Source organism: Danio aesculapii, chromosome 1 (genome assembly GCF_903798145.1).
Source record: "Danio aesculapii chromosome 1, fDanAes4.1, whole genome shotgun sequence".
Taxonomy (NCBI): domain Eukaryota; kingdom Metazoa; phylum Chordata; class Actinopteri; order Cypriniformes; family Danionidae; genus Danio; species Danio aesculapii.
The window spans coordinates 7,962,420-7,981,936 of record NC_079435.1 but is presented as its reverse complement, the minus strand read 5'-3'; the positions used below and the strand labels follow the sequence as shown (position 1 = coordinate 7,981,936).

The 19,517-nt window shown below is 33.7% G+C and overlaps 2 protein-coding genes across 2 annotated transcripts; both read left to right on the top strand.

Annotated features, from left to right (window-relative positions):
- The first annotated feature begins 5,643 nt into the window (after positions 1 to 5,643).
- On the top strand, positions 5,644 to 10,181 carry LOC130233794 (uncharacterized). The gene is made up of 2 exons (XM_056464045.1): positions 5,644 to 5,871; positions 7,025 to 10,181. The coding sequence occupies exons 1-2, from the start codon at positions 5,828 to 5,830 to the stop codon at positions 7,683 to 7,685; spliced, it is 705 nt and encodes a 234-aa protein (XP_056320020.1). The 5' UTR covers positions 5,644 to 5,827; the 3' UTR covers positions 7,686 to 10,181.
- Positions 10,182 to 11,495: 1,314 nt separating this feature from the next.
- Positions 11,496 to 16,619, top strand: wu:fc75a09 (uncharacterized). The gene is made up of 2 exons (XM_056463922.1): positions 11,496 to 11,582; positions 14,530 to 16,619. Exons 1-2 carry the CDS (start codon positions 11,556 to 11,558, stop codon positions 15,205 to 15,207), a joined length of 705 nt encoding a protein of 234 aa, XP_056319897.1. The 5' UTR covers positions 11,496 to 11,555; the 3' UTR covers positions 15,208 to 16,619.
- Positions 16,620 to 19,517: the final 2,898 nt, after the last annotated feature.

The window sequence follows — 19,517 nt, the reverse complement described above, 5'->3', positions numbered from 1 at the left end:
TTTTTTTTTAGAAGGGGAGGGGCTGCACATTTCAAAGCACTTCACCGGACTTTTAATTGTTGTTTTTGTTTCTTTTAAATGGTCACTGCCTAAAACTATGCAATGTATGCACCTGGTAAGTTGAATGTGTAACACAGTGGGACCAAATCATGTCAGCTGCACATGCATGGGCCTTTCGAGCGTTGACTATAACAGTTTTATGCATCTAGTGCCATTCTTACGGTGGCCAAGAGAGCTTAACGTGCTGCAATTTAAAGAAAACACATGCAATTACAAAACTACCAGCAAATAAAGAATATAAAACACATTTTAGAAAATGCGCTGCGTTTTCCCACAATGCAAATAAATTAATGAAATGCGCTGCGTTTTCTCACAGCGCAAACAATTTACAAAAACTCAAAAAGAATGGAACACTGGAAATGTTTGAAGGGGATCCAAATGCATGATGGACGCCGCTAGTGCTCAGAGATGTTGTAGGTGATCTTTGAAAGGTGAGGTTTTTGTTTGTTTATTTTAATATCTCGATTCCCTTGTGTTTAGTATTTATTAGCCTAAATAACCATAACCTAAATAGCCATGCCCATCATGTTTTAGAGTCTCCTTGACACATTTCCATTGTGTTGTGAGAAAATGCAGTGCGTTTTCATAAAAAGTTTGCATTGTGAGAAAATGCAGCTCGTTTTATTAATTGTTTCATAAAATAGCAGCAAGTTAAGCTCTCTCGGCCACCGTACATTCCTGCCTAAATAGTGGTGCATGTAGATCTAGGCAAAACAGCTCTGTAATGGATGCACCAAGTAAGTTGAACGTGTAAAGCCTGGTTTATACTTCTGTGTCGAGTGATTGGCGTGACCCATGGCGCATGCAATGCGCAAAGCCGTGCATTTATACTTCTGCGTGCTGTTTGTGTTGCTCTGCAATTACACTTCAGAAACTCTAGCTGGCAGTAGGTACTTAAGTTCCTCTGTATCAAGTTTCTTCGCTGGGTTTTGTTTATTGTGAACGCTGCCCTAATGAAATGTACAAGTAGCACAGACTCGCTCATTTTGAGGCTGGAATCGGCGGAGGTGCAACAACTTTAATCATAAGGTAAACACAAAACAACAGTCTCCATCTGGAGCTCCTTCACTGTGGTAAACAATCACCCGAGTCGCTCCATCTGGCGGCTCTTACCACCGCCCACACTTGTCAACTCGTCTTGCGCTACGTGTCATTGCGACGTGTAGTTACATTTTTGAGAGGTGCGCGTCACCGACGGCCACGGCGAGAGCTATGTGACCCCGCGTAGGCTGCAGAAGTGTAAATCAGCCTTAACACAGTGTGACAAAATCTTGTTATCTGCATTTTAGTACTAATTAATTATATGAATCAATCCTGCTTTTTAAAAAGTGCGCAATGAAGCTGCAAACAAAACAGAAATCTCTTCTAAACCCCCCCTAAAAATACCCTTGAATGGCGCTATATGAAATATAAAGACTCCTAAAAATAAAGGTTCTTTACTGGCATAAATTGTTTCATCAATAACCTTTAAAGGTCTCATGAAGTGCTTTGAAATGGTCACTTTTAGGGAGTTCAAAGCAACTACAAGATTAAACACAGATGCAAGAATATAATAAAGCATTAGCAGTTGGTCTAGTTTAGTGCCGTTTTGATTTCACTGACATTATAGCATGTATATATTCTGTAAAATTGTTATTGTTGTTGAAATACGTTTTGTATATAATGTTTTGTATATAATATAATCTGAGAGAAGAACAACATTTTAGGAGGTTGAAAACAAGGACAACTTTGAAAAGTTTGTGTATGTCTGTATGTGGTCTGAAATTATGGAACAGTCTAGAACAGACTCTCAAACAATGTCAGGATATTAATTAATTTAAAAAGTTGTATAAATATACATTATTAAAGGAATATAATGATGAATAAATGTTCAATTCAAGTCATCTTTATTTGTAAAGTGATTGAAAAAGGATAAAATGAGAATGAGTTTTCAATTAACGACTGTTTGTAGCACTACATATTGTTTTGGGGTGTATGTTATAAAATGTAAATGTTGAAATGGAATCAAACATATAATACAGTATGTCAAAGATGCCAAAAGGATCAAATATGTCTCATGCAAAGCTCATATGCCCCATGTAAAAAGAAGAGATAAGTAGAAGCAGAAATAAGTTGAAGTAATAGACGAATGATGTGTGTGGTAATGGGGTGGGAAAATAATAAGCTTGTGCTTCATCCCACTCCATTTTCGACCTTGTTGAACTGTATTTTTTATTAAAGATATTTTATGTATGATATTTCTGTTCGAAAATACATAAATCAAATCAAATATATTGTGAATTATGAATAATTTTTGTTATAAATTTGTTTCAATTTAAACTAAAGTTACGTAGTTACAATTAGCTAAAATACTGTGGTTTGTAATTTTATTTAGGACTTTAAATATATATATATATTTATCAATTCATTAAAACTTCCAGTAAGGCTGTTTATAGATTTGCAAAAAGTCACATTTCACATATTGCCTGCCAATTGCCTGTCACATAAAAAATAAAAGAAAGTTTTTTGAGCACTAAATATAAATATTAAACTGATTTGCAAAAATAAGAGAACAATATGTGGAGCTTTACTATTACATATTAATTTTATTCATCTATTTATTTTCCTTCGGCCCTAATCATCAGGGGTCACCACAGCAGAATGAACCGCCAACTTATCCAGTATATGTTTTACGCAGCAGATGCCCTTCCAGCTGCAACCCATCACCGCGAAACATCCACACACACTCATTCACACTCACACTCATACACTACAGACAATTTAGCTTACCCATTTCAAGTCTTTGGACTTCTGGGGGAAACCAAAGCAGCCAGAGGAAACCCACGCCAACACAGGGGGAACATGCAAACTCCACACAGAAATGCCAACTGACCCAGCCGAGGCTCGAACCAGCGACCTTCTTGCTGTATGGCATTTTAATCATTGATAATAATAATTTTAAATGTTTTTTTTGAGAACTAAATATGAATATTAAATTATTTTGGAAGTATGACAACAATATGTGGAGCTTAATGATTATATATTAATTGTTAACATAAAAATAATAAATGTTTTGGCATTCATTGTAATTTAATGCTCTAATTTCACTACAGTAAATAAATGTTTGTCACATAAAAAAAGTAAATTCTAGCATCACTTCTTCACCACACATCTGACTTTCCACTTGGAGCATTTTAATTTTAACATTTTTATTTTCAGCTTGATTGGTCAATATTTAAAAACAATATTTACACAAACAGACTAAACCTTATGACACTGCAGCTCATAGGCGGAGGGTGAACAAACTCCAGGGTAAGGCTAAGATATGCGCTGCCCTTTAATGCATGATTTGCGACCGACCAAGAAGAGGTTTCCACAAAAAGGTCTTATATTCAACACGCACATTACATTATTTTACTACAATCATTCAATTATTATAGTCCTTTTCGATATGCAGCCATGGGCCAGAAGTTTTAAAATGAGTGGACCTAAATAGGGTGGACCTCAGTGCCTACTCTTAAACTAAGTGTATAATAGCTTGTTTCTTATATTTATGGTAATATAGTAATTGATTTAAAGGGCACCTATGGTAAAAAATCTACTTTTCAAGCTGTATGGACAGACATATGTGCATGTATAGTGTATAGAGCGTCATATTGGGGTGATATAAGCACACCCAGTGCTTTTTTTTCAATTTAACAACATAAAAAACGGTGGACCAATTAGAGCTGTTTTCAAACCGACTGCAACTTTATGTAGGAGAGCGGTCCCCCCGCCCACCAATATTGATTGACAGGCGCGTCATCATATCCTCAGTTTGTTGATTCACGTCCACCATTTTCAGCGTGAGTTGAAGCGATATCACTAAAGGAACACGCTAGCTCTATTTTTAGATGCAAGGCTCATTGGGCTCAACACAGGATCAATATTCTCCACATTATCGCTCTAATCGGAATTATTGGTTGTATCTTTAGGTAGGTTTGCAAACATGTGTACTTCTCATTGAGTCTACCTTATACTTCAGCCGTTTGCATTACTCGCGATCCCAGAAGCTCCCTGTGATCTTAACTAGCATGCGTTTTAGAATTCTAAACATAGGTTTCTATCAGGGTACACTCAAGTCGACGGCTGGGCGCCACGGACCGCTGCAGAAACCTATGTTTAGAATTCAAAAATGCGTGGCGCAACGATTCGGGACACTTCATGTTTCTGCCGCGCCACAGGGAGTGTCTGGTGTGCCGTGTCGCGGCTTCAAGCGGCGCATCCGGTGCCTCAGTCAAAGTTAATTCAGTGTGCGTGGTTATTAGTTTCTGTGTTCAAGCTCGGCACTTGAAACTAGCACACAGTTGGCTGTAAAACTGTACAAAGACACGTATGATTTTGTACTCTCTGCTTGGTCTGTGTCAGAGTCGTACATGTACGATTGAATGGTGATCCTCTCACTCAAGCTCCTCACAGTCTGCCTCAGACTGTTGCAAACACAGAGCGGGTGAGCTCATGGCCCCGCCCCCTTGTTACGTTGGCGGGAAGCCGAAACTAATTTACATGTGAAGCAACACACCCATAAATCAGCGAACTGTGGACACGCCCCCAACATGACACTTTTTAACACATTATAATAAAAAAATCTGAATTGTGTTTTAAGCTGAACCTAAACTGGCACACTCAGAAGAACCATAATATTAATATTAAATCATAAAAAAGAGGTAAACTATGTGCCCTTCAACAAGTGATATTTTTGAGTATCCAACCCTTTTGCAAAAATAAATAAATTGCAAAAATGTGTCAACAATCCGAAATCATTCACTTTGCCACGAGGCCAATCGAAAACTGAACTTGTAATTCAGTAATAAATATACAAAAATAAGCATTTTTAAACTGTGATTAGGATACTGAATTTATTTTTCTTTATTAAGCTAGACACAACATAAAAGACAATGAAAATATGACAACATAAACTAGCTGTTTATTTGCGTTACCACGAGCTGTGGTAAACTTATTGGCAATTAAATTAGAGGCAACCATTGCAGAGTAAAGGTGATCCAGTAGCCATTAGCTAGCGTGAGTAATTGTTTGTTTGAACTAGATCCATATTATTCAAAATACAAATTAAAACATAATTTAAAATCTTGACTTCCCATCACCCCTGTAGAAAACACAGCAGAATTAAAATGCAAAACAAGATTACTACACTAGGCTAGAATACTACGTTACAATGAAACAACCAAAATAAGGCATTTTATTTAATTCTGAAGACTAAATAAACCAGAATAATATGTTATTATACCTCTGCCGTAATACTCATTTGTCATGTTATTTCTTACGTCCTTGACCAGCAAATCAGAAAGTCCGCTGGCCAGCACTTTCTGTTTCGTTTTCAGACCTGCTGCGAACTCCAGTCAACAACAGCGCTCATCAGTGCAAAGTTGGACAGTTCCATTTTTGTGTGGAGGGGGACTTTGAATTTGATTGACAAACTTACAATAACTAAAGTGTTCTGTTAATCATTAACATTAAATTACATTAATATTCCGCCTTACACCCGTTACATGTTTTTAATGCAGTTTTTTTCTTTGCTGCTATCTCCGTGGTCTCTGGCCAGGCCTTACACACGCTCCGCCTATGCTGCAGCTTGTGGACTTTTACACATAATCATATTCATTTACACAACACACACGGTTTTATTTTCCGGTTTGGCAACTAGAGTTGTTGCTGCGCCACATCATGCACATGTTCATGTCGATCATCTCCTGCTTACTGACAGTGTGGACATATCATTATAGTTCAAATGGCTGAAAATGAAGCTGCTTTGGATTTGTTTATCCGCGTCCTGTAAGTATTTATGATCCTAGACTCTATGGTGTTTATGATGATGTCAAAATACTAATAGTTTATGTAGTATAACACAAGTATCACAGTTCAGTTTGGTTTTTTAGATATAGTGGTAATCCCATTGTGCTTTAGTACTATTATAGTTACAGTATAACCCATATATATATATATATATATATATATATATATATATATATACATAAACAAACCGTAATATGCATGTAATGATAGTGTGGCTATAAATAAATATAAACGTACTCTTTGGTTGCCATCTGGACATTTCTTGGGAAACAAATACTGTCAGAATGTTCTGGAAATGTTCTAGAAATGTTCTCTATAGGGAATTAATCATAATAAACATAAATAGTTACACTTTTAATACACTACAATATGGAATACAGATTTTTACATTAAACTGTAGTCATTAAATTCATTAAATGCACTTGCTTCTTGATTTCATGGTGACCTTAAAGAGATAGTTCAGCCAGAAATAAAACTCCTGTCATTATTTACTCACCCATTCACTTGTTCCAAACCTGTTTGAGTTTCTTTTCTTCTGTAGAACACAAAAGAAGATATTTAGAAAAATGTTTGAAACTGGTAACCATTGACTTCTATAGTATTTGTATATCCGACTATGGATGTCAATGGTTACCGGTTTTAAAACAAACAGAATGCATCAAGTTCCTCTAGTTTACAAAATACCATGAAAAACATTGCAAACCATCAAATTACAAACCACAATCTCAACTGAAACAAGAAGAGGGGCCAGGACATATAGTAGCCCCTCCCCTTTTTTAACAACAGCCAATAGTGTTCTGTTTTTAATCACAGCTCTGCCAGTGAGAGTAGTTGAGCTCAAGCGCATCAAATGAAAAGCAATTGAGAAGAAGAGGGCGGGGCATTTCAGATACTAGAACGCATCTGATTAGTCAGAAGATTTGACGAGAAACTGAAGTATGAGGTGACGTTACAAAAAATCGTTGGTCCATTTAGGTGGAAGTGCTTTAGGTGTTCATATCAGCTTTATTTCTTCTAAACATGAATTTTGTCACTGTTTTGGAGCACATTATAGATATCCGGACTGAAACTGATTTTAAAAAATGTTATTTTAATTTCACAGGACTTTTAATTATTTGTTTTTATCTTTCAGTTTGTTTTCTAGACGCAGCTCGCTCCGAGTGAAAACACTGAATAATCTGTCTCATCTGAGAGACTCTGGCTTCGGCCAGCCCCCTCCCCGACATGGCCTCTGTCTGCTTTGGTGGTTTGGTCGTAAATGTGTTCGCATCGATGAAGACGGTCGTATGATCGCACTCTGCAACCCGGCGGGTGGGGATTTCGGCTTCCGGCCGTTCAATAATGATGACGGTCGCCTTCCTGATACCGACCTTCTATACTATGAGTTAGGTAACTTGAGCACACCAGGATTACTACCTTATTATGTCACGGAAAATTATGAAAGTGATTTTGAGGAATCAAACGCAGACCGAATCATTGTTTCCGTCAATTCAGATGAGGATGGTAAAGTCTGCTTTGAGAAGATTTATGTGACACAAATGGACATGAATCACACTCACCGCATCAGTCAAGGACTCATACAGGTCATTAAAAACACGGCACGGACAGATTTCCTTGAAAGTACCGTGCTCTTCTTCCCGCTCCTGCTGTCCTGCGGGCGCTATTTTTACAGACAGAGAGAAAAAGAGTCAATAAAGGAATCAAATAAAAATAAAGTTGCCATTGGCCTCATCAGTTGTACTTTGATCTGCGTTGGGATTGGTATTCTTATGACCTATTGGAAATGGCAATGACAGGATGAGCTATTGCTGCGTAAACTCACTTATTGATTACAGACTCTTGGTGAGTTTAACCCTCAAGTGTGCATACTTTAGCTCTTAATTCTTTCCTTGTGGACATTTTGGTCACACTAAAAAAATTACTAATTTTTTTAAGGTAAGTGGTTGTAAACCATTTATACGGGCTGAATTTAAACATTAAATTCTGTTCAACTTATTTTGTTTGTTTAAATTCAGCCCATATAAATTGATTTCAACCACTTACCTTAAACAAATCGAGTACATCCGATGAGTCGTTTTATTTATCAGTGCGCAAAAATCTCAAGTGTGAACCAGTTTCTTTTAAAAACAAAACGTTTCTTTTGATATACCCCTAAAAGTAAAAATAAAAATAAAAATACTTTTAATTTTAGGATTCCCCATTTATTTCCAATGGGAAAAACTATGGAGATTGATTTAAAGAGGAGTTGACTTTGTTGAATCCAGTCCTCTTTTATGTGTTTGCTCAAGTGGAAAACTAATAAAAAGAAGTCAAACCACTTAAATTTAGGATTAAACCACTCAGATAAAAGAAACTATTAAAAAATATAAAAGGAAAGGATTTTGCACAGATTTTCCATTTGGATGTTTATTTAAAAATGCCTATTCTTTAAAATAGTATTGGTAATATTTCTTTAACACTAAAAAAGAGTCAATAAAAGAAGCTGCCATTGGCCCTAAAGTAAAAATAAAGTTGCTATTGGCCTTATCAGTTTTACTTTGATCTGTGTGGGGACTGGTATTGTCATGACCAAGTGGAATTAGCAATGACAGGCAATGATTACAATGAAACAAATGTCCTCATCCTCAGAGAAGAGGTCGAATTGGACAAAAGAGACACAATTAAACACCAGGTGTGTGGTGGCCATTTTGTGTGATTGGATTAACCAAAACACATCTCAATACCAGGTGGGAACAGTTGTTTGATCCTTTTTGCATGTTGTCTCAGACTGTCATATATGTATGTGATGGATCGACATTGTGTTGGATCTAATGATTTTTATTGGACAAATAAAGAAAAATGCTTTCAATTTTAGTATTCCCCATTCATTTCCTAGGGTTGCGCATTTTTAGCCAACTTTAACCACTTTAAAAGTTTTGAGTACTTTAGAGACTTCAATATGGCGGCCATAACTATTTTCACTCCAAAGTGCTCTTCAGAGAGCGATATATCCTGTTTGGAGCACACTCAGAGTTGTTTCTTATTCATTGACAATATAACTGACAGAACCAAACCTTAAAGGGAACCTATTATGCCTCTTTTTACAAGATGTAAATAAGTCTCTGACATCACAAGAGAGTGTGTGTGTGAAGTTTCAGCTCAAAATACCACACAAATAATGTTTTATAACACTGAAACTGCCCCTTTTAGGCTTTGATCATAATCGTGTCTTTTTAGTAACTGTCGCTTTAAATTCAAATGAGATTGTGCTCTTTTCCAAAGAGGGCGGAGCTACAAATGCCTGTGTGTCAGCATAGTGGCAGATTCAAAACAAAACTAACATCCTATGCTAATGAGGGAGAGATGGTCACTAATGGGCGGGGCTTTACCTCTCTGATGACACGTACAATGGCAGAATGCCAATCAAAGTGTTTCTGCAGACTGTTTTTATCAAGTGTGATTATAAAAAATACAATTAATAAATCTTTACCGTTAGAAGCTGGTTATATTCACAGACTGTTACCACACAACTGTGTTTAAACCCCTTATAAAAAAGTGATTGCTCATAATAAGACCCCTTTAAAACTAAGTTAAGTTGATGCACTTTTCCTTTGCATCATACAGACCTATACATGTGAGCTATAGTTTCAAATATCTTTACTCCTTATATGGGCCAACAGTGATTATGTATAAATATAGGTGGCTTTTTTCTTCAATATGTAGGTTGATAAAATATTATATTACATCATAAATTAAATTCACTATTGTGTAAGACTTGTGATCACATATATGCTGATGAAGGACTGCTAAGATGGGGGAAGTAGAGGAGTTTCTGACACCTCCACTAAAAATATCTGCCATTTGTCCTACAGTAACCATGTGTTTTACACCACAATTCATCTACTTGTGATCTCCTTTTGTGTATCTTTATCATGTTTTGGTGTCATTTGACATGCAGTTTATGACCTCCGCTTAGTATTGATGAGCTCAATAGACATGTCTTGTAATGCATCTCATGTATACAGTCATGCCTTGAGGAGTATAATATGCTGTCTCCACCTCTGGTTATGAGGGGTTGGTATTTCACTCATGTTTAACAATCATTTGCTCAGGGTACAAAAGGAAAGGTAACTTGATTGTAAAGAATGGCTTTTACTCATGCTTAACATTTACTCATTGGGAGATAAGCAGTTTCTCTGTCTTTCCTGCATAGCTGTGCATATTGTTACAGTTAAGTTATACAGTGTGTTGGTATTAATTCTAATGTCTGTATATTTCAACATGTAGCTTAATAAACTCATTTGCCTGCATGCTTGAGGCTTTGAGATTCTTTCTTTTCTCCTTTATAGTTGATGTTGAGAATCGTTTTGAGAGTTTTTGAGCTGATTTTATCTGCAGTCATTTTATGATTTGCTTGACAATTTGTTTTTTAATATTGAAGACCACAATGGAAGATATATAATTATTTGTGTATTTTATTGATGAAAGTAAAAAAAAATAAAAAATAAAAAAATAATATATATATTTGAAATCGGCCTTATTGGACTAGTTTGTAGGCTATATTGTTTTACATTTAGTCAAAAAAAATTACATTAAATAAAAAACAAGGATGATAATAACTTTAATGGAGGTATTAGTTATTAATTATTAATGCCATTAAATATATAAACAAAAAATAAAATAAACTAAATACATACATAAATGATAAAATAAAAAATAATAATTTAATGGCGTTAAATTAATACATAAATTACATAATGGCATTAAATAAATAAATAAAATAATAAAATAAAAAACGTTTAAAAATAAATAAATAATTTAATGGCATTAAAATAAATAAAGTAATAAAAAAATAATAATTTAATGGAGATAAATAAATAAAATAAATAATTTAAAAATATATATTTAAAAAATTAATGGAGATAAATAAATAAATACTTTAATATGATCAAAATAAATAAATAAATTAATCAAAAATAATACATAATTTAATGGAGATAAATAAATAAATAAAATAAATAATTTTTAAAAAGATATTAAAAAAAATTTAATGGAGTAAATAAATACATAATTTAATGTGATCAAAATAAATAAATTAATCAAAAACTATAAATACATAATTTAATGGATATAAATAAATCATTTTATGGCATTAAAACAAATAAATAGACAATAAAATAAATTTAAAAAGATAAATAAATAATTTTATTGAGATAAATAAATAATTTAATGGCATTAAAATAAATAAATAAAGTAATTAATTAATAATATTAATAAAATAATATTAATTTAATGAAGATAAATAAATAAATAATTTAATGCAGATAAATAATTTAATTGGATTAAATAAATTATTGGTTAATTAAAAAGATAAATAGTTTAATGGAGGTAAAAAATATTTTCATGCCATTAAATAAATAAACAATTAAATAAATAAATAATTCATACATGCCATCCTTCAACTGCTGCTTATTTCAGAATAGCAGGGGAATACCAGCCTAACACTACAACATCATGGAATAAGAGCTGAAACAAAAACATTTCAACTTAAACCACGCCTAGGAAACTGTTAGAGGAGGTCCACTTCTCAAAAACACACTCCCACCCTTTCATTTTTAGTTCAGCCATTTGCTCTGCTGCATCCTCTCTTTCACCACTGCTGCTGAACTAAAGGATCTTTCACAATGCCACGTCCAGTTAAAGAAATGCAGGTAAAGTCATTATTTTAGAGTTATTTAACTATTTCAAGATTTAATTCTGTGATTTTTACAGTATCCATCATGTGTAGCAAATTTTAAGTGCATTACCGTCGTTTTTAAGGTCAGAATAAAGGGAGCTAGCATGCACATTTCTAAATATGCAGTTCTTGAGAATCTTACATGCTCTATCTTACTTTATTGATCATTTAAACTTATATATAGCAATTAAAAGGCTTTGTGTGAACATTTTTATTCTGGTTCAGCTCTTTTTTTGGAGTAAAATCTTAATTTTTTTGATAAGGAATCATAAGAAACACTTATTTTGCAAGTAATATTTATAATGAACATTAACTGGACTGAATTTATTTGTATATTCATATAGCAACATCAATACATAATAATTGAAATACACTGGGTCTACATGAAGCTTTTAAATATTTAAATCATATTGTTTTGTTTCATGCCTCCTCAATAAAACAGAAACTATTTAATGATAAACACTAAGGAGTTAAACATGACATTATCAGACATTTATTTGCATTTTATGTAAGAAGCCTTTTATCTAAGAAGCCCTACAAGCATTTTAAATTCTGACAAGTGAATTTAAGCCAGTTATTTAATTTTAGTAATATGCCAGCAAATGCGGGTGGCACAGTGGCTAAATGGTTAGCAGTGTCGCCTCACAGAACAAGGTCGCTAATTCGAGCCCCAGCTGGCATTTCTGTGTGGACTTTGAGTGTTCTTCCTGTGTTGGCGTGGGTTTCCTCCAGGTGCTCCGTTTTCACCCACAATCCAAATACATGCGCTATAGGTCAATTGAATAAGCTAAATTGGGCTTAGTGTATGAGTGTGTGTGAATGCGAGAGTGTATGGGTGTTTTCCAGTACTGGGTTGCAGCTGGAAGGGCATTCGCTGTGTAAAACATATGCTGGATAGATTGGCGGTTCATTCCGCTGTGGTGACCTCTGATGAATAAAGGGACTAAGCCGAAGGAAAACGAAAGAATGTTAGCAAATTGTCCATATTTTGACTTTTTTGGTAGGCTATTTCCCCCAGAATAATAGGCCAATTTTAAAGGCTGTAGGCTATAAACTATAAGGCCTTAAATGTTAAATGTCATTGCTTATAAATAAAAACAGCATATTTAAACTTTTTTACTTGTCTAAACATCAAATAAATTCAAAAACTAAATCTGTGTAGACTGATATAAATTTGTTGTGGTCTTATTTTATTTCCAAAAGTTGAATCAAAAACATTTTTCAAAGACGATTTAACTTGAAAATAAAGTTGAAACCTTATCAACGTATGAAAATAAGTTAAAGTAACAGAAAAATGTTGTCTTGACTTCTTGATCATATCATTTGTTACTGTGCAAGTATTAAAAACATATTTAAAGTATTTAATTAACGTTTGCTTATTTTTTTTTTCATACTAACATGTTTATTTTGACATTTGAAAAAAAGTTTTTACAAGTTATTCAACATTGAGGCAACTTAAGTTTTTTATATTTGCATAATTTAAAAAAACAAGTTGAAACCTTATCAACGTATGAAAATAAGTTAAAGTTACAAAAACTTAAGTTTTCATGATTGTTTGATGATTTAATTTGTTATGGTGCATTTAAAAATGTAAAATATAAAAAAAAATGTTTATATTTTATTTTCACACTAGCATGTTTAGTTTGAAAAAGTTTTTACAAGTTGTTCAAAATTAAGACGATTTAAGTTAAAATTTGCATAACTTAAAAAAATCAAGCTGAAACCTTATCAATAAATGAAAATAGTAACAAAAACTTAAGTTTTCATGACTTTTTGATGATTTAATTTGTTATGGTGCATTTAAAAATGTAAAATATAAAAAAATAACGTTTATATTTTATTTTCACACTAGCATGTTTAGTTTGAGACTTTGAGAAAAGTTTTTCATGTATGTTTATATCTTGTGTTTATATCTTATTTTCACACTAGCATGTTTAGTTTGAAAAAGTTTTTACAAGTTATTCAACATTATGACCATTTAAGTTAAAATTTGCATAACTTAAAAAATCAAGCTGAAACCTTACCAATAATTGAAAAAAGTAACAAAAACTTGTTATTTGTATTAAAAATTTGTTATTGTATTTAAAAACATATTTTATTCATGTACGTTTATATTTTATTTTCATACCTGCATGTTAAGTTTGACATCTGAAAAGGTTTTTACAAGTTATTCAACATTAAGATGACGAGTTAAAATGTGCATAACTTTAAAAATCAAGTTGAAACCTTATCAAAGTATGAAAATAAGTAACAAAAACTTAAGTTGTCATGACTTTTGATCACATAATTTGTTATGGTGCACTTAAAAACGTAAAGCATTTAAATAAATAACATGTTTATGTTTTATTTTCATACTAACATGTTAAGTTTGACATTTGAAAAAAAATTACAAGTTATTTCAACTTACATTAAGACATCTTGTTAAAATTTGCATAACTTAAAAAATCTTAAAAGTTAAAACTTTATCAACGTATGAAAATAAGTTAAAGTAACAAAGAAATTGTTGTCATGACTTCTTGATTATAATTTTTTACAGTGCAAGTATTTAAAAACATATTTATTGATAAGTATTTAACTAACTTAATTTCATATGTTGATAAGGCTTCAACTTGATTTTTTAAGTTATGCAAATTTAACTCAAGTCGTCTTAAAGTAAGTTGAAATAACATTGTAATCGCTTTTTTAAATGTCAAACTAAAACCTTGAACCTTATCAACGTAATGATATTAAAGTGTTGTCTTGAATTCTTGATCCTCTAAATGTTACAGTGTAAGTATTTAAAACATATTTAAAGTATGTTTATATTTTATTTTCACACCAGCATGTTTTGACATTTAAATGACAATAGCTGAACACCAACAGGCCAAGCTGTTTTATAATCAAGCCAGACTAAACTGTGGCATCTTCAATCTCTCCATCAGATGAGGACTGTTCCGAGAAAACTAAGAACTATACACGATCTCCAAATGAGTCGATTTGGTAAGCCGTGGCCCAAACACGGACTCCAGCTCTTATACTGGTTTGTGAAAGAGTGCATTTGGGAAAACGATGACGAAATGTTCCTGGCGTGCGACCCGACGACAGGAATCTTTGGCTTTCACCCCTTTGAGAACAGATGCAACGACCGCAACGAGCAACTTCTTCCAGACATGGATTCATCATACTATGTGGTCGGGAATCTGTATTCGCCTCAAGCAAACATGTTGAAGGATTATGTGAAAAAAAATAAGGACGTGCAGAATGATCTCCAAAACACAGACCGCATCATCGTCACCACCACGCAACAAAAGCAGTGTTTTGGGAAAATATACGCAACCACACACAAAGATAAGTTTGATTATAACCCAAACGACACATTTCACATCTCAAGGAGCCTCCTGAAGAGCATCCAATCATTTGAGAGTGTTGAAGATTTTCTGAGTAGCGTTGGATATGGTAAAGTCTCTTATCAGATGTGTTCGGTAGCCTGTGTTCGAGTGCTTGTTGATGATTCGGATTTAAAGGATGAGATGGAATCAAAGAGCAGCACCACTGATCATGCTGATGCTGATACTGATAGTGAGAAACAGCTTCGAAACTGTGGCTGCACCATACTCTGAAAATCATTTTAGGAGTAAAAGGGAGTTCAAAAGTACACTGGAAAGTCAAGGGTGTGATTTTTTACATGCTTTAAAATCACGCTTGCTAGGTTAGTTTAGAATTTCCAATAGCATCTGGCTACATGCAATCTCAGACATGCAGTGTCAGACACATGCACTCAATAGAGCTGTTGACATCGTTGTGAGGAGGTAAGGCAAAGGCCCCTTAAAGCCGCCTTTCCACTGCATATGACAAGCGACAGACCAGAAGTCATTTATTTTTAATGGAGAGTAGTCCGGGATCCGCGATCATGTCCTTATGCGGAAAATGCGGATCCGATTTGAGCTGCGGATACGATGAAATATTTCTCCTGCCATTAGACCATATGCCACCGGCCGACTGGATGTGATGTATTCCAGTGTTGTCCAAGCCAACACAATCTCACGGCAATTCGTAACTTTTTGATTTAGTGGATAATTCGTACGATCTAATTCGTACAGTTTAGTACGATTTGCTCATCCCCCAATGACGGTTGGGTTTAGGTGCCACGCCTCCTTTTTAAAATCGTACAATTTCGTATGACTGAACTCATACGAATTCGTACGAATTAGCCACTAAACTGGCAAAACGTAAAATTCTTAGCTTTCTCGTGAGATCAGGCTGTCCAAGGAGGTCCGTGCGCGCGAAATGAGAAATAGTAGTTTTATCATTATTTTTTAAATCAGAAAAAAAGTCTATATTAAAAACATTTCTATTCATAAATGAGTAATAATGTTATAAAAGTAATGTTATAAATGAGTTTATAATGTTATAAAGGCCAGACAGAATCTGCGGATATTTTTTGCTATTTCTACGCAGAAATTTGTAATATTTTCTGCAGATTTCTGCGGAATGATTTTAGGAGTAAAATCTAAATAAAAAGATAAAAAGGTTTTATTTTTAATTTCATATATTAAGTTTGTTATGATACTCCTAAAATCAGTGATTGACTCCTGTACTAGTAGGCGGGGCTTCATTTGCCAAATTGACCATTACACTTTTTCCCTATTCAAAAGTGACATGTCTTGTGTATTCTAGAGTCCTTGGGTAGGGTTAAGTATCTGCATGAAAAGCATTGCATGCAGTCTCAGCTTGTATGTGCACCCGGTTTGCAGCCAGACTCTTCTCAGAATTTCTTCACTGACAGTAGGAGGTCTGTATTGAATATATGTATTGAAATTTAGGTTTAAGAGCACTAGTCTAGAATTTCTGCACTGACATTAAGATAATTTTAGTTTATTTTTTTTTACTTGACTACAATGATTTATTCATACGCACTCAACCAGTTATGTACCAAACAAAGCATGTAACCTGACTATTTTTATATTCTTTTGACATAATTATGCAATGATTTGTAGAGATGCATGGCTATAAATAAAATTCAAGACTACAGTTTTTTTTGTCTGAGAATTTATTACAATAAAAATATTTACTTTTAAGGTCGCCCGCATGGTGGCTCAGTGGTTAGAACTGTCACCTCACAGTAAGAAGGTCGCTGGTTCGAGTCCCAGCTGGGCCAATTGGCATTTATGTGTGGAGTTTGCATGTTCTCTTCGCGTGTTGGTGTGGGTTTTCTCCGGGGGCTCCGGTTTCCCTCACAATCCAAACACATGCGGTATAGGTGAATTGAATAAACTAAATTGGCCATAGTGTATAAGTGTGAATGAGTGCGTATAGGTGTTTTCCAGTACTGGGTTGCACCTGGAAGGGCATCCGCTGTGTAAAACATATGATGGAATAGTTGGCGGTTCATTCCACTGTGGCAACCCCTGATTAATAAAGGGACTAAAGCTGCGGTCACACTGGACTTTTTCTCCCATAGACTTTCATTCATACACACGCGAATACGTCAGACCGGAAACGCAGGGTCATGAGTCAAGTTTCGCAGTTCGCTGCAGTGCAAAGTTCAAGCTTGGTGAACTCTGACCTGCGAAATCGCATCACTTGACTGCGTGAGACCAATCGAGGATCAAAACAGGACCTCTCTGGACAGAAATTTAAAACATGGAGCAATCGCTCACTTTTTTTAATGTCTAAACATTTTGTTCAATGTTCAATGCAGCCCCTTTTCGCAGCGCCGCACGACAGAATTTCGCACACACAAAGCCCAGTGTGACCGCAGCTTGAGACGCAGGAAAATAAATGAATTTTTAAGGTCACACTTTAAAAGAAAGGTTTTAAATGTAGTAACTAACATGAACGAACAATGAGCAAAGTCTGTACAGAATTTATTAATCATAGTTCAACATTTGTTAATGAATAATTAAAATGCTAATTCACACTTGTTAAGATTAAATAATGCACTGCGAGTTAAAATTAACCATTTTTATTTTCTTTAGCTAACATTAACATGCATTAATAAATACTTATGTTTTATGCAATATCATCAGCATTGCAATACCAAATCTTGCATATATAATTTACAATTATAACCGTTCCTTAATCATTCACTGCACACAAAAAACATGCAAACAACAACACTACTGATTAAAAAAAGTTATTAAATTTGATTAATACTAAATAATATAAAATATTCCTCCAGAAGACACCGTTTTAAAATGTTATTTATAATAAATACTGTAATAAATGTTTTGATCATTGTTTGTTCGTGTTAGCAAATACATCCACGTTAACAGTTATAGCTTATATTTAAAAATCGAACACTTTACAATGTTTAAAGTTGATCAAAATGTTCATAATTAAATGTTTAAAGTAGAAAAAATGCTAATAATTCCATTGTGTGTTAAAGACAGAAGTAGTTGTCAAAAGTGAGAACGGAGACTCAGATTCAAAGAAATGAGCCTAGAAATGGATTAATTGTCGTCTTTAACAAAGTTCTGGTTCTGTCTGAACAGAAGTGCTTTTTAACAAACAATGTGAGCAGAATGAATTGGAATTTCACCTTGCAGATTAAAGTTTTGGCCTTGAAGGGTCTTATCAGCTTGTGTGAGACTACACAGATGTCCTCTCTAGGAGATAAAAAGAGAAAAAATAAAACTAAAACCAAAATCATCATCTGCTCTCCATTAAAAATAAAAACTCAGAACAAAAATTAAAAAGGAAATATTAAATATAAAGCTATGAAAAAAAATGGACAATTGATGATTCAGAAAATGTCATTTTTATGGGGGTACGTATGGGATTTCGAGAAAACTTGGTATTTTTCAGTCTCTAAAATGTCTGATAACATTTCTTGTAAATTTCATTGTCAGAGCATTTTTTAAACAATGTTTTTGCCAGAATAACCAAAGTTTTCATTTGTTGTGATAGCAAATAAGGAATTTTCACACTAAAATACTGATTTTATGACTCTTCTAAAGTTAAATAACAGTAAGTTAAAAGGTCATCAGTGATTGGCACATTGGTAATCGGAGTAAAATCAGTAGGCCCATGCGGAATCTGCGTGCACAGAATTCCTCACATTTTCCGCAGATTTTTAGCCAATCATTAATTCTGTTTATTTACTTGAGTAAATGTTTTTAAATCTTTATTCATTCAGTTTTTTTTATTAATTACAGTAATATTATTGACTAATATGAAAATGTTCATCTGATTTATGTACAATGCAGTTTGTATAGTAATGTTTTCTGTCTTTTAGTAGAGATATTATATGAGAGCTGTGCTTTGTTTACCAAATAAAGTGAATCTAATTGGATTTGCATTTTAAACACTACATAAAAGTTAAAACGATATTATTTTTTATTTTATATATTAAGGTTTTAGTTATGATACTCCCAAAATAATTCCACAGTAATCCACAGATTTTTACCAAAATTCTCTGCAGAAATAGCACAAAATGTCTTGAATTCATCTGGCCCTAGTTATGAGGTCACAAAATTTGGTCCAATGTTAAGTCACTGGGACTTTTCCAGGTCAGTTTTCGGAAAACCTTAAGTTGGATCAGTTGGAAAAGATAAAGAAACACGAGTCAGACCAGTTTGGAGGTTTGGATCAAGTTTGGTGGTTGTAGTACGAAAGCTCTAGGAGGAGATGCGTAGAGAAATTAGTCTCAGAAGAAGAAGAATATTAAACCAGAAACTATTATGTAATTTTTTTGCATAAATTTAATTTAAATACTGAAATAAATAAAATTCTGTAGCTCCTGGTCAACTATAATTCACTCTCAACATTGCATATCTTGCGATGTGACTATTGCAGATGATCACATTGCAATATCGATGCTGAAATGATATATTATGCAACCCTAATCATAATATCCAATAATCATCATACATTGCGCATAAGTATTTTTTAGTGTTCTGTGCATCTGTGTGACTGTAAAAATGCATAA